At 36.4% G+C, this 15,378-nt stretch overlaps 1 protein-coding gene across 1 annotated transcript; it reads right to left on the reverse strand.

The window, feature by feature from the left end:
* Window positions 1–3,201: 3,201 nt before the first annotated feature.
* Window positions 3,202–10,022, reverse strand: MSTN (myostatin). The gene is made up of 3 exons (XM_077829883.1): window positions 9,650–10,022; window positions 6,564–6,937; window positions 3,202–3,582 (listed from the first exon to the last, which is right to left on the reverse strand). The coding sequence occupies exons 1-3, from the start codon at window positions 10,020–10,022 to the stop codon at window positions 3,202–3,204; spliced, it is 1,128 nt and encodes a 375-aa protein (XP_077686009.1).
* Window positions 10,023–15,378: the final 5,356 nt, after the last annotated feature.

Below are 15,378 nucleotides of genomic sequence, written 5' to 3' on the forward strand. Positions count from 1 at the left end.
TAAAGTGTTCTCTGATGCTAAGTACTCTGAAAAATCAGGTCATAGTTGTCTCAGATTGGTCACCCAAAAGTAGGTGGATACTTTTGTCCTCAATTTCTCTGCTCCTCCGTTCCCCATCTGTAAAAAGGGGATATTTCCACCTTCCTCACCTCACAAGGCTGTTGTGAAAATAAAGTCATTAATATTTGTGAAGTATTCAGTTGATATAGTGATGGGTGCCATAGAAAAGCCCATAAGGAAATTAATAATTCTGTCTTGAGTAGGGTTTGAATAGTGCAGTAAATAGATCCTATGGCCACACTTTGAACAACAAGGAGAAAACAAAATATGGAATAGCTGATCATTAAGTTGAGCACAGTCCATTCTGTGCACTGAATGAAGCAGGCATCCTGTGGAAAAAACAGCATATGAACATGTAATTAAAGACTAACAATGCATCCTCACATGGGGGTCAATTTAAGGTTAATTCTGGCATTTCCTAATTTTTGAGTGCTTGACTTTGCAACCCTAATAATGTTATTTTAATGTAGTTTTTGTGTGTGATTGTAGATTTATATTGTTCTACAGTGTAGTGGAAAATTTGGAAAAGCTTACTGTTGCATTGAGGGAGATTGGAGGAGTGTAGTGACAAGCATTAAAGGACCCTACAAGATATACACGGTGCACAGTTCAAATGCTGCCACTTACATAAGGTCATTGTGTAAACAATATGCAAATCAGTACTGCCTTATAATAATGTATTCTTGGTCATGTTTGGCAAAAATGAACTATACCAGGTGTATGTAATTTCAATCTAATAAAGTTAGCTGAATTTCAAGGCACAGGACCAGCTAGAGTAGACCTCTGTAGGGGTTCTGTGACATGCATATAAGAGGAAAACTCATAATATGAATTTTCTGTTGTTTTTTTTTTAAAGGCTTGATGCTCTTCTCACTGATGTCAGTAGCAAAACTGCCATCAAATTAAAGATCTGGCTCAAAGAGTTCAAATGTCTTTTCATATAATTTAACGCTGATCATGCAAACACACATTATGAGTAGTCCCATGGATCTCAATGGGATTATTCACATGGGTAAAGTTGCACATACTTTGTGTTTACAGGATTGAAGCCTGAGGGTGAAATCCTGGCCCCACTGAAATCAGAGGGAGTTTTGCCACTGAGTTCAATGAGTCTAGGATTTCACAGTTAATTTTTAGTTTTCTGCCTGCTTTCAGCAATACTTCAGATTCTAAACCCATGGATGCTTTTAAAGTTGTATAGTATTCTCTGCAATTTTGGTTTTGGTAAACTAATTTGAAGATAAAATTAAAGCCCTAGGATTCTAATATGGTCATCAAGTTAGACAGAAATTGAACAGAGATGCATATCTGTGGCAACAATTTTAGTAATATGCCCAGTAGTTCAATAATGAATTTTGTTCAGTAGCACTAGAAGATAGGTATTTCAAGACCTAAATCTTAGTAAACAAACTTTAAATTCTTTCCTTAAATAGAAAATAGTGTTAAAAAACATTTACCTAGACTTTTACAGAGATATAAATGTAAAGGGGAAGGGAAAAAAGACAAACAACTTAATATTTTACTGTAAATTCACACAGAGAAAAATGTAAGTTGAAAGCCAGAATAACGAATAAAACCCGCAACTTTTTGCATCATACAAAAAATGAAAATATTTTAACAGAAATTATGTTGTTTTTAACAATGCCTGTATTATTCATTTTTCACATTTGAAACTAAATTCACTTTCTAGAAAATAGGTGGATTTCTAATTTTGATTACTGTATATTTTGCTACAATAATGTGTGGAAATCAGTTTGCATATCATTATAAAATAAAGGTAATATTTTGTTGTAAATTTTTTTACATTTACAAAAAATGCTTTTAATGAAATAGGAGGTTTTGGTATTATCATCATAAATGGGTACAACATTAAAAGTATGGAAAATCAGTGGTTGATCAAAATGATAACAGTAACCCATAAAAATTTTGTAAACAGCCATCATTTATCCACAATATAAAAAAATTAGCATAACCACCCTATGGATTACTTTGTTGCTATGTCCATTATTTTATCTACTATTTATTTGCACTCATATCCAAATTTGCTTTTATTGCTAGAATATGTATTTGTATACACTAAAGTACAGGTTAACTTGAATCTTTCTTACCATAAACATATACCAACAGTAAATAAAAAAGAAACATTTATTTACAAAATAATGATGTATACATATTACACAAATTCTATTATATCAAAGTCTATGTATATATTTTTACAATATTAGTAGCAACCAATTATTTGCATTGGTTTACCAAAGTGCAAACTGTAATGTTGCAAAGGCAGGTTATAATTTGGGATTATGATATTCATATTTTAATTTTTTTCCTCCACTGCCTTTTGTCTTACTGCAGGGCAGTCTCTCTGAGGATATCAGTAGGTCAAGAAAATGATTCACCTTTAAATTTAAAAAACACCTATTTCATATGAATGTGGAATATTACTGTACCTGAGGAGAGGGGGAATTCATTATTGTACTGTTCTTTCAGCTTGATAACTGCTTTTATTTTTATTCCACCTGCTGTGATAGCACCATTGATATTGATTACTAACAGACTAATCATTAAAGGAATGGAAACATTATGCACACACTATGCCATCCCAAATTTCTGAATTTATCTGTTTTTGTGGAATTTCGTCTTATCAGTTTTGTGTTTCTGCATTAAAAATTCAAGTGTTTAAGGACAATTCAGATGGTGGTATTGTGAAAATCCTAAATGTACCAGTATATGTTTTTTAAATACAATACTAAATGAAGCTGTGATGAAATTCATTCTTTTGAGGATAAGGAGGTTGCTTTTGTCTACTTGTATATGTTGAAACCTGTATATGAATTTGGTATCTGAATAACTGAAAACTGATTCCCTTCTAGAAAAAGAAATTCATTGAGAAATCCGGTGATTTTGATTGTAGCTTATCTTTTTCACTGGTTAAAAACCAGCCATTGCATATATTGTCTTTTAGTTCACATTCTGTAGCTTGTGTTGTACTGAATATGTACCGTACAGTACCCTTTTGTACAGCCTGTTGGATGTAGGCTATAACCTATTGTACATAAATTCACAGTTTGAAAAACTGCAGAGGGGACAGAACTTTTTTTGGTAGATTCCATGTTTTATGAAGTAATGGATCTAGCAAAGAGCTCATGAGCACCCACAACGATCTACTACCATGGCTGGTATCTTTCCATATATTATTTGTTCCTTTCCATTGAAATACAGCATATTTATTGGGGACATCTTGGTAGGTGTGCAGCAGGGGCCTGCTGAACCTCTAGGGTTTGCTTGGTGGACAAGATGAGTGTGTGGATATTTCTGTAAAAATACAAATTCACATTCTCCAGAGCAGTAATTGGCTTTGTATCTCTTGGGTGCAATAATCCAGTCCCATCCAAAAGCTTCAAAATCCACAGTCAGTGGGTAACGACAGCATCGGGATTCTGTTGAGTGTTCATCACAGTCAAGGCCAAAATCCCTGCGGGATCTTTTTGGTGTGTCTGTAACCCTGACCTCTAAAAATGGATTCTGTGTGGGAAAGGAAAAGAATTGGAAATATTATTAATACATGAACTATTTAACATTTAAAGGGACGGATGGAGACATGAAAAAATATGCAACGTCTCAGACGTGCAGATTGTTTTAAACTAATATTTTCAAATCATATTTGTAAAAGTTTCTGGAATGCTCTAATCCTGTGACAGTGGTGTGTTGTTTTCTTTTAAGGTAACTATGGCCTCTTCTAGGTGTCCCTGGCTACACTTCATCCACTTTCAAGATTTATCCCACTATTTCATACTAAGAAACTGAATTTCCCCACTATTCACTATGCAATAGCTACCATTCCTGAGCATCCCAAATAGTTGATAGGAGGGGCTTTGATCAGTGTTATGGACTTTGGGCCAAAAGCTCCCTCCATCTACATGATATAGAAGAGAGCAAAACGCACACAAAAAGGCAGCTCCAAAAATTGCAGAAGGGAAAACATGTAGGCTAACATTCCAGTCCCCTCTTCCTGAAGAGTTTGCAGATGTCCCTGCACATAAAGTGTGCAGCTGAAGCTCGGCAGGCATTGAGAAGGGCCTCCTATTTAGCCAGAGGAGGGAAGAAGTTGAAGCAGTTGATGTTACCCTGCCTAACTGGTGAAAATACTATTGGAAATGATGGGGGAAAATAAATGCTGCTTCTGGCAATCCTACTCCTGTATTTCTACTCCATACCTTTCACCTCTCTCAGCAACTATGCACAGGTTTTGCAAGAGAAGCTAATATTGGGGCTCCTGAGAGAGTCATACAGCCAAGGAAGCTCAGAGTGGCACAGAGGGCCATCACATGTGTGGATGACCCATGATCCACACTTTTGGGAAAGGAATTCCATGCAGACCCTGGGGCTCCATAGTGATCAAGGCCATCTCTTTTATCCCAGGCATGCAGACCAAACACCTCTGCTGAGGAAAGAAGATGGCTGCAACATAATCGTGAGTGGAAAGAAACTGAGAGCTTTTTTTCTACCTCTGTGAATCTCTGCAGAAGGGGATGATTTCATGCATTGTTGATATAGTCAGTACTTGATATTTGTATGCATGATTGTGTTTGAAGCACTAGAGGAGACAACTGGCCTATTCCAACTGAGTAGGAATATAGGAATATTTTTTTCTGTTGGATTTTTAATCAAACTTTCACAATACATTTTGTCTTTAAGCTAATATGACTGTATTACATTGCTAAGAAAATATATAAAGATCAAATTTATAAAGTATTTAGATTTATCCAAGCACATTATGCATTATAGTGAAAGAGGGAAATTATATTCTCTCAGGATTTTGTTTAAAAGTATAAATTTACTGATAAGTAGGACTCTACCAAATTCACAGTTCATTTTGGTAAATTTCATGGTCATGCCATTTAAAAAATCTTGAATTTCATGCTCACGGATATTTAAATCTTGAATTTCACTGTGTTGTCACAAATCATGATTATGTATTTAAAAATATAAACATGTAAAGCCCTTAAGTCAGCATTTCTCAAACTGGGGATCACAACCCAAAAAGGGGTCACAAGGCTATTGTGGGGGGGTCATAGTAGTACCACCCTTACTTCTGGGTGTCTGGAAAGTGGTGGCTGCTGGCTGAGAGCCCAGCTCTGAAAGCAGAGCCACCACAGCAACAGCACAGAAGTGAGAGCGGCATGGTGTGATGTTGCCACCCTTACTTCTCCACTGCTGCTGCTGGTGGCGGCGCAGAAGGGTGATAGTACCATACCATGCCACCCTCACTCCTGCGGAACTGCTTGTAACAGTGCTGTCCTCAGAGCTGTGCTCCCAGCCAGCAGCCACTGCTCTCTGGCCACCTAGTTCTGAAGGAAGTGCAGAAGACTGGCAATACCACGAACCCCCTACAATAGCCAGATTTCACCGGGGAGATCAGATTTCACGGTCCATGACTCATTTTTCACAGCTGTGAATTTGGTAGGATTCAAGTGATAAGTATTGCTTTATTGATGTAGATAATAGGTTCAAAAATATACTTGCGTAGATTGTAGGCAATTATTGCTTTTCAAAGATTGTTAACAATGAAGGAAATTCCTTACCATTTTTGTTTAACTGCAACACTTTCAAATTTATTTTATTCAATTAAATTTCCAATAAAAAGAAAAAAGGTGCCTATTTTGGGTCCTTGACTGCTTTGACATAATTTTGAAAATAATATGGTATAAAAAGTACTGCATTTTCAGAACTGTAATATTTAAAGAGTGAATTGTATAATAAAATACAGTATTGTCAATTAGTTTTGTACTTTGTCATAAACATAAAGCAAATTGTGCCATTCATGTTTAAGCAGAATCTCTTGATGGCATGATATGTTCCAGCATTACATAAAGATGTCCTTAATTCAAGACCCATTGTGAGGTGGTCTTTTGTCTCCTTTCTGTGCATGCAAAATTTCCATTATAGTTAACAGCAAATGCATGTATTCAGAGAGAGAAGAAGCTCCCTCTCTTATTTTGAATGCAAGAACTTGGTCAGCAGTACAAGATTTGAGGCAGCTTATTCTCAAGTGCAGGAATCCAGGAGCCCTCATTTTTTTGCTATACGTTAAAAATAACTTTTCATTAAGCAGCATTTTAATATCTTTTCTTTACTCCTGGATTTCATAACAAATATTTTGCACTTTTCTAGAATCTTCCATTGAATATCAAAGCCCTTTACAAACAAGGTAAAAAAGTCTCCCAGCATCCCTTTGAATTCGGTAAAGTAATATTACCTCCATTTTACAGATGGGGAAACTGAGGCACAGGGAGATTACGTGCAAGATCAGAGAGCAAGTTTGTTGCAGAACTGGGCATACAGAACCCTTCTCTGAACCCTCACTCCTATATTTTAACCCCTAGGCAAAGATTCCACTTCCTCTCCTCGAAATACAACATAAAACATGCTTTCCAATTCCAACTATTGTAAAAAGGTCTATACAATAAGAAAAATCTCTGTGGAATTTTTCCAGTAGAACTTACCAGTCCATCTTCACCTGGTCCTGGGAAAGTTACAGCAAGATCTCGTCCATTCTCATCAAAAGCTTTGATTTCAATGCCTAAGTTGGATTCAGGTTGTTTGAGCCAATTTTGTAACACTGTCTTCACATCAATACTCTGCCAAATACCAGTGCCTGGGTTCATGTCAAGTTTCAAAGATCGAATGCCAGTATATCTTGTACCGTCTTTCATGGGTCTGATGAGTCTCAGGATCTGCACGAATACTGTTGTAGGTTTCTGGACTTGCCTCAAGTAAATCCACAACTGGGCCTTTACTACTTTGTTATATTGTATTTTAGAGCTAAACTTAAAGAAGCAACATTTTGGTTTCCCCTCCATTTGCACAAGAAAATCAGCTATAAATGAATGGAAAGAATAGATTACTGACCTTGGAGCAGAAAGGAACTTGCATAAACAAATCAGAAAAAATATCCAGCCTATATAGTATAGCTTGGTAAGATATGTTATCAGTGGAATATTGACTGCAAAAGTGGCATGTACTTAATTCACTATAAAATAAACTCTCAACTCTGGATTTTTTGGGTTTTGTACTGTATGGCATTATTTAACTGAAATTAACAGAATCATTGTGCCTCAAATTTTTAAGCCATCTAGAAGTAATACAGTAAAACCTCAGAGTTAAGAATACCAGAGTTATGAACTGACCGGTCAACCACACACCTCATTTGGAACTGGAAGTATACAATCAGGCAGCGGAGACACCCCCCCCCCCCCCAAAAAAAAAAAAGGCAAATATAGTATAGTACTGTGTTAAATGTAAAGTACTAAAAAAATTAAGGGAAAGTTTAAAAAAAAAAGATTTGACAAGGTAAAGAAACTGTTTCTGTGCTTGGTTTGGTTAAAAGCAGCATTTTTCTTCTGCATAGTCAAGTTTCAAAGCTGCATTGAGTCAATGTTCAGTTGTAAACTTTTGAAAGAACAACCATAAATAACGTTTTGTCAGAGTTACAAACAACTTCCATTCCCGAGGTGTTTGTAACTCTGAGGTTCTACTACATATTATCACAAGGAATTGACGGTCATTTTCTGAACAACCATATTTTAAGCTAGATTTACTATTTTCCAACTAAATCGAGTAGGATCTTTATGCTATGTAAACTGTTCACTTTGATTTCTTTAGCTAAGGGGTGAGCACATGCTGAAATTAAAAAATGATGGGGAATATTGAGATAGAAAAAGGCTGTAGGGGAACATTTCCTTAGAATTCTCTGGGAATCTGAATACTTATACTAACTGAGCAGCTGTACCAGTCAGTCTGGGACAGAAACACTTCCTCCAGCCAAAAATTACCTGCAGGCTGAACACAGTGTACAGACTACTCTGCTTAAGAATGACTAACTACTAACACCTTTCTGGCATTCAACTCCTGCAGTATCTTTACAAAAACACATTGAACAGCAAACCTATACTTTTTAACTAGACACTTCTGTGATGTTATAGATGTTTCTAATGTATCAAACATTATCATTTTTGCCAGAATATTATATAAAAAGAGGTAGCTGCGTTCAAGCTACAGTAACACCTACATTCCCCTCCTTTGTTTTATGATCAATCTATCTGTTAATAAATTAGTTTTAACCTATGGATCTTTATTTCTTTTGGCTTAAATTATATTATGGTAAAGTGTTTTCATTGTAGTAATCTAACTACCCTTGGTATACAGTACAGGTGCAAAATCTATTAGACCCAGATGAAACTGTCCATGTTAAGGGGTAGGAGGGCGAAGTAGTAATCTCTCGTGGTGCAGAGCTCCAATATTCATAACCTCATCTCTTCAGATATCTGCTTTTCTAATATACTAAAAATGGTGATTTGTTTTCTTTAGGCTGTCTATGAAAAGAGTGGAGTGAATTGTGAAGTGACAAATAAACAGAGCATAGATCACCTTTCTTCAATCAGCAAAGAAGAATTAGGTAATAGTAGGCTATTTTAAATAGTAGGCTTGATTATAAATGTTGGTTAATTGGCCTTTACCTACATCATCATGATCAAGCTACTGTAATACATTCATTCAGTATTGCTATATAGTATCCTACACTGTTAATTTAACCTATATATTTTATAGTCAATTAACTTCTATAAATGTGTACATTTTGTCGTTAGCAACAGCAGCTGATATTCTGTTAGGTTTGTGTACTACATATCTCTGTTGCTGGTAATATATCTATGCCTTATATGCCCTGTCTTGTTTTCAACTTTTGTCATCATATTCATAAGTGTTATTTTGAAAAACAGCTGCCATAGCCAAATACTTCAGCTGATTAAGAACATAAGATACTATAGTATTAGCTGTGCAAAAGATACTTGATAGGAGTCATGGCAGATGTTTAGCACTCAGAAGATAACTAAGAATCTGCTCATTCAGTAAATGCCTTCATTCTTCCCTGACACAACTACTGGAGTTGATAGATATACATGGACATTTCAACATCTAAAATCTATCATTCTTCTGCTTACTTTAAATATATAGTTTACATTCACTGTTTACTGTTAGCTGGGCTATGCGGTACTAGCTTCTGAGATCAGCAGAGGAAACAAGTATTTAAACCTTTATTTGCATTTGTTATACTGTATTATAGTTAAGTGGTTGTAATGTTCTAAGTGACATTTTTTTGTCAGTTTCTAGTGCAATGTTTAAAAAGTGGTGGCTCATAAAATCCTTGTTAAGAGTTATAATTACCTCATTATTTGCACTGATTTCTTTGTACTTCCCTATATTTACTGTAGGAAATACCTTGAATACTGCAAATACCGAGGTCAGCAAACTGCAAATCTTATTTAGTATCTTAGGCAATTGGCAAGATACTAAGGACTATTCCTGTGTATGTTATAAGGAAGCAGGAAAATAATACAATAAAATAAAAGATCACAGTGAGGTCATTGGATGATGATTCAAATTATTTAAAAATATGTTCTTCTCCCTCCCTCTTACATACTTCTGCCAGCAGCCTGTTAGAAGAGACTGAGACAAGATTTGTTGCTCTTAAGCACTAGGACAACTGTTTATCAGTAGAATAGTGTGATATTAAAGTAGCAGGACTACTTACACTCTGTAGGCATTGTAATAATAGTCTCAGTTGTAGCATGATAATCATCATCTTCCAAAGAACCATCACTGCTGTCATCTCTCTGGACGTCATACTGATCAATCAGTTCTTGCAATGGAGGAGCTTTGGGTAAAAGCTGTTTTATAGTATCCCTGCTAATATTAGGAGCTTGTTCCAGACGAAGTTTGCTGAGGATTTGAATTTTTATGGCTTCTATTCTGGAAGATTTTGTATTTTGCCTCCATGTACATGCAATGCATAGTTCATCTTTTTCTCCATTCTCTTTTGGCTGACTACTGTCATTAAGAGCCACTGGACCAAGTATAATCAGCATGAACAGGTAAATATAAACACAGATTTGTAGCTTTTGCATGATCTCACATTCAGTGCAGTCTTTTCCCTTCCTTGCTTTCTTATTTTTTTCTTTCAGTACTAAACAGATCCCTAAAGGCAAGTATAATCCGAGAAACAACTTGCCACACTGGTGAATCATATATTTTCCAAGAGGGCTTTTATACTCCAACTTTGGTTAGACTCGTGTCGTCAAAACCAATGATTGGCTGTTGTACCAACAATGAATCTAGCTGTCAGAGGTTAAAGCCCTGTCTGTCACAAGTCACTAGACAGCATTTTGTTACAGCCCAGGGTGAACTGATTTATCTGACCACTCTGTAGAGGATATCTCCTCACATACTGAAGAGGATATATTTCCAGTGATTATGGGCAGCAGTACTGAAGCATAGCATTGCCATTCTTAAATAAGCAGCAACTTTCGTTTATTATGAATCAATCCATGTGTCCCTGAAACTGTTAAAAACTCCAGTCAATATTTTTTCTTGAAAAAAGATCATATTCTTAAAAATACAAAGATTATTACTACCATATATGAAAAATATTACTTCCTAAATATATTAGGTACATTTTTCAGCAGATTTATATTGATGAATAACTGCAATATATTGAACATTATTTATATATTTCTGTGTAGCTTTTCTAAACATTAGTGGGGGAAAAGCAAATTAAAAATTCAAAAGTAATATTTGTAAGAAATATTTCAACCATGTATGATTAAAAGGAATATTCATGGCTGCCTGTTCAGTTATCCTATCAGTACATATCAAAATCAGCATACTTAGTTTACTGTATTGTAAGTACTGTGACTTGTATTATGTAAAATGTTTAATAATTTGCCTTTTCTTAACACTAACTTTTCATTAAGCAGGATCCTGTGCAATAAGTAAAATACTGAGAGATGCTTAATATAAAATCATGTTTCAAAAATATCATGGTTAGATATTGCTCTAGGCATGACATTAACTGGTTAATATTTTACCAATATTATATGCTTTTTTGGATTGCCATTGCCAGCTGCTGAAAGACCTACAGTATTTTAATGTTTCTGAAGCCTACTATGGATCCATCATGGATGAAAACTTATTCCATCTTTTATATCTCTACTAGAACTTAACTAACATTATCCTTTCTGTTCAAAAAGATCTCTTAATTATGATATCCCAGCTGGTATCTTTCTGTGTTTCTACATTGTACTTGCAAATACTTACAAAGCTATTGGCTCTCTCCATACTGAAAAGGCATGTGCCTAGATCTTACAAAAAACAGTCTTCAGTATGCTTAGACACCATAGATTTTTTCTTAAAACCTTTAAGCATAAGTGAGATGTATATCTGCATAAGAGTCACTATAAAGAAATGTACCTCTAAATATGATGATATACCTTATGTACATATGCCACACTGCTCATAAAAGCTTACTGCCATGTAACTAACTGGTGTACACTAGCAAAAAGTAAGGCATTCACAGTAAATTTGGACAGTCTGTTCTTAATTCACACCATTATAGCACATACAAACCATACAATTTAGCAAGATATATGCAATATGTGGGTTATCAAAGTGAGTTTAAGAATGGATTGTCAGCACCACCTTTGAGATTCCTTGCTTCTTCTACTTTGTATCCAACCTAAAGCATTACACAAACAGGTTTTTTTGCATGTGTTTATTTAAGGAAAATGTTAATACACAGATTGTATTCAGTGTTGTTGTGGCCATGTTGGTCCCAGGATATTAGCGAGACAAGGTAGGTGAGGTAATATCTTTTATTGGACCAACTTCTGTTGAGGAGAGAGACAAGCTTTTGAATTTACACAGAGCTCTTCTTCAGGTCTGGGCTTCTCTTTCACCAACAAAAAGAAGTTGGTCCAATAAAAGTTATTACTTCACCCACCTTATCTCTTTCATACACAGATTGATATGTTAGAAAATGAGATCCAAAGTGTTCTTTAACAGTCTGTGTATCCATTTTATATCTTCTTCAAAATATGCAGATTCATTACTGACAGTTGACAGTGAAAGTTGAAATATAAATGAAAAGTAAATCAGGCTCACTAAATCCAAGTCTGTAGATTTGGGACCATATTCTGTAGTTCCTATTTAGTCAAAACCCCACATGTAAGTCAGTTGACCACATTCTGACTTGACTATACTCCTCAGGCATGATTGTGATCTCATTTATGTGAGTTTAATTCCATTGGCATCAGTAGAGTTACTCATGATTTAGACTAGTGTAAGCAAGACCATACTTCATTGGAGTTCTGTCAGGATAGAATGTGGCCCAATGTGCATTTACTATGATGGAGGCTACAAATATGTATTGTTTTAAACATAGATTTTCAGCCTACTATATTATCTAAAGAAGCCAGTACAGCACAACATGTGCTGGAAATACATCTTTATAGTAAAAATCCTTTTGAAAAGCACTAGCCTCATTTCAAACTCCAGTGACTTAGCCTTTCACTTCCTTTTTTAAACTACAGGAATGCTGAAAGGGACTGAAATCCTGAAACTTTTTTTTTCCAAATTCCTGTAACTTTAAAATAATCAGAGTGATGTCAGCAAAATTTTGTGTAAATCAGAATTTGCTCCTAGGCAGAGACCTTGCATATGCCAAGTTTCAGAGTGAAGCACATTTTTATAAGAATTATAAACCCTTGAAAAACAGGATTCACAGTGGAAATAATGACACAGCCATTAGCATCGCACTAATAAAATGCTGAGACAGATTCCACTGGTTGTGCTGGCAGGGGGTACGAATGAGCTGTACGGAGCAGGACTGCCTCTGAAGCTCTAGCAGGGTGGGAACTCAAGCCCCCTTTGAACAAGTTCCATGTACAACCCTCAGTGCTAGTTGGCTGTGCTCTGCTGGCCTGTGGGGAAAAGAATGATGCCATGGCCACTCTTTCACTTCACTTTCCCTTTCCCTTTTGGTAAGTCTAGCACTATCTTGTGCTAGAGGGATAGCTCAGTGGTGGGGGGAGGGATAGCTCAGTGGTTTGAGCTTTGGCCTGCTAAACCCAAGGTTGTGAGTTCAATCCTTGAGGGGGCCATTTAGGGATCCAGGACAAAAATTGGGGATTGGTCCTGCTTTTGAGCAGGGGGCTGGACTAGATGACCCCCTGAGGTCCCTTCCAACCCTGATATTCTATGATCTTAGGCCTGGTCTACATTTAAACCTTAGGTCAGCAGAGCTATGTTGCTCATGGCAATGAAAATGTTTGCGCCCTGTGCAATGTAGCTGGATTGACCTAACCCCTACTGTAGATGCAGCTAGGTAAATGGAAGAATTCTTCCATCAACCTAACTAACACCTCTTGAAGGGATGGATTTACTACAGTTATGGAACAATCTCTTCTGTCACTGTAACAAGTGTCTGTGCTACGACACTGCTGCAGCTGTGCTCACTGTAGTGCCTGTAGTGTAGACACTGTCTCAATGCGGTGCTTACACTCCCCACCCTGATTCTGGCTGCCCCATGAAAGGGCATGAGGAATGGGAGAACTGCTTGTACTCGTTCTCACTAACCCTATGAACCTGCACAGAAGCAGCCACAGTCTGCCCCTTCATGAAGTACTGACAAATTATGAACCAAAAAGGAAGATTCAACCCATATCAGCTGACATGCAGTGGCAAAAAAAGTTATCTCACTGAGAGACATGTGTCGCTGCTTGGCATGTAGAAGTAAGATGTAGCAACGTCAGCTAGAATGGTAAAATAGCACTAATGCCAAATACAACATAAAAATATCCTGAGAGTTTAGTAACACATGTTGCCACAAACAATATTTTCCAATTCCTTTATTCTTTTGTAAAGGCACCCATATCAACATTTTGTCTAGGTGTTGTACTGTGCACTATCTGTGCGTTAGCATTAGAGCAACTTTCATCCTTGTATCCATTCCTTTTTATCAATGGGGCTGCAATAGTGTAACCAAAAGAATTTGAGCTGATGCATTGATGTCATGATTTATTGAACAAACTGATTTCTAGTAGCAAAGGAAGTGTGAATCTTTGCTGCTGATTTGGTTCATTTTCTTAAGCACCGAAAAAAGTGTTCGATACAAAGATAAAAGTTGGTCTGCGGCCAATGCATAGATAATGTTGCATAGAGAACACAGATCAAACACTGATCCAAGGTGGGTCTTAGAAAATGAATAAAGGAATTGAAATATATATTTTTGAAAAACACACCTTGCTGAATTCTAAGGGTGTTTTAATATTGTCTCTGGGTAAAATGGCACTAATGCCATTCTGTGTTGAATTTTCCTGCTAAATGAGAAGCAGGGATGTGTGGTTCTCACTGGGACAGTTTTGGCCATTCTATAAAACAGCTGAGGGTGCCAGCTCATGAGTCAGGCCCCCAAAATCATGAGATTTTAAAAATCATAAGTTCTTCTTATTTTCCTTCTAGTTTTTGAGCCTTTAGGATTCATGTTTTCAAACTTTGCAACCATGAGGACTAGAAACTTACTTTAAAAAAAATAATAAACTGGGATTCTCACACTTCACTTCAGGAGCTAAAACTTTAAGAAAAACACCCGGTATTGCAAGGCTCATGAAATCATGAGAGTTGGCCACACCAAGTTTCAACCTTCTTTCAGAACCCAGCCAGCTTCTTTCAACATCCTGACTTCACCAACCTGAATTTTAAGAATTCTGAGGTAGCCCTTGAAACTAGTGGTCAAATTTGACCATAGTGAGTCAGTGCAGCAAGGATTTCACCCTAGGTCTCCTGTTTGCCAGCACAGATCCATCTAGAGTGACCAGATAGCAACTGTGAAAAAATGGGACGGGGTGGAGGATAATAGGCGCCTATATAAGAAAAAGTCCCAAAAAATGCCTGTAAAAACAGGACATCTGGTCACCCTAGATCCATCCCACAAAGCTGCTTCTAGGCCAGCTAAGAATATTTCAGTTGACAGCAGATTCCATTTCAAATAGTTTGGACCTGATTCATCTCTCGCTTATAATGGTGTAAATCAGAAGAAACCTCAGTTAAGTCAGTTTGGTTACACCAATAAAAATCCAGAGTAAGTGAGATCAGGTTCACACCAAGAATGTTTTCATATATAAGTATACACTTTAGTCATCTAGTTTTATGTTTGTCTTCCTAAGGGTTTTCTGCATGCAATATTTTAAATTAGTTTATTTTTATAGATGGTTCAGGATTTGAAATGTATAATATTCCCCATTTGATAGACTTCCAATTCAGAATTAAGTGGTGTTTATATAGATAGTTTGTAAGAACACACACACAGGGTAGTGCTAGGGTGATCAGATATTCTGATTTTATAGGGACAGCCCCAATATTCAGGGTTTTGTCTTCTATTGGTGCCTATTACCGCTCACTCCATCCCGATTTTTCACCTTTGGTATC

This window comes from Eretmochelys imbricata, chromosome 11, assembly GCF_965152235.1.
Source record: "Eretmochelys imbricata isolate rEreImb1 chromosome 11, rEreImb1.hap1, whole genome shotgun sequence".
NCBI lineage: Eukaryota > Metazoa > Chordata > Testudines > Cheloniidae > Eretmochelys > Eretmochelys imbricata.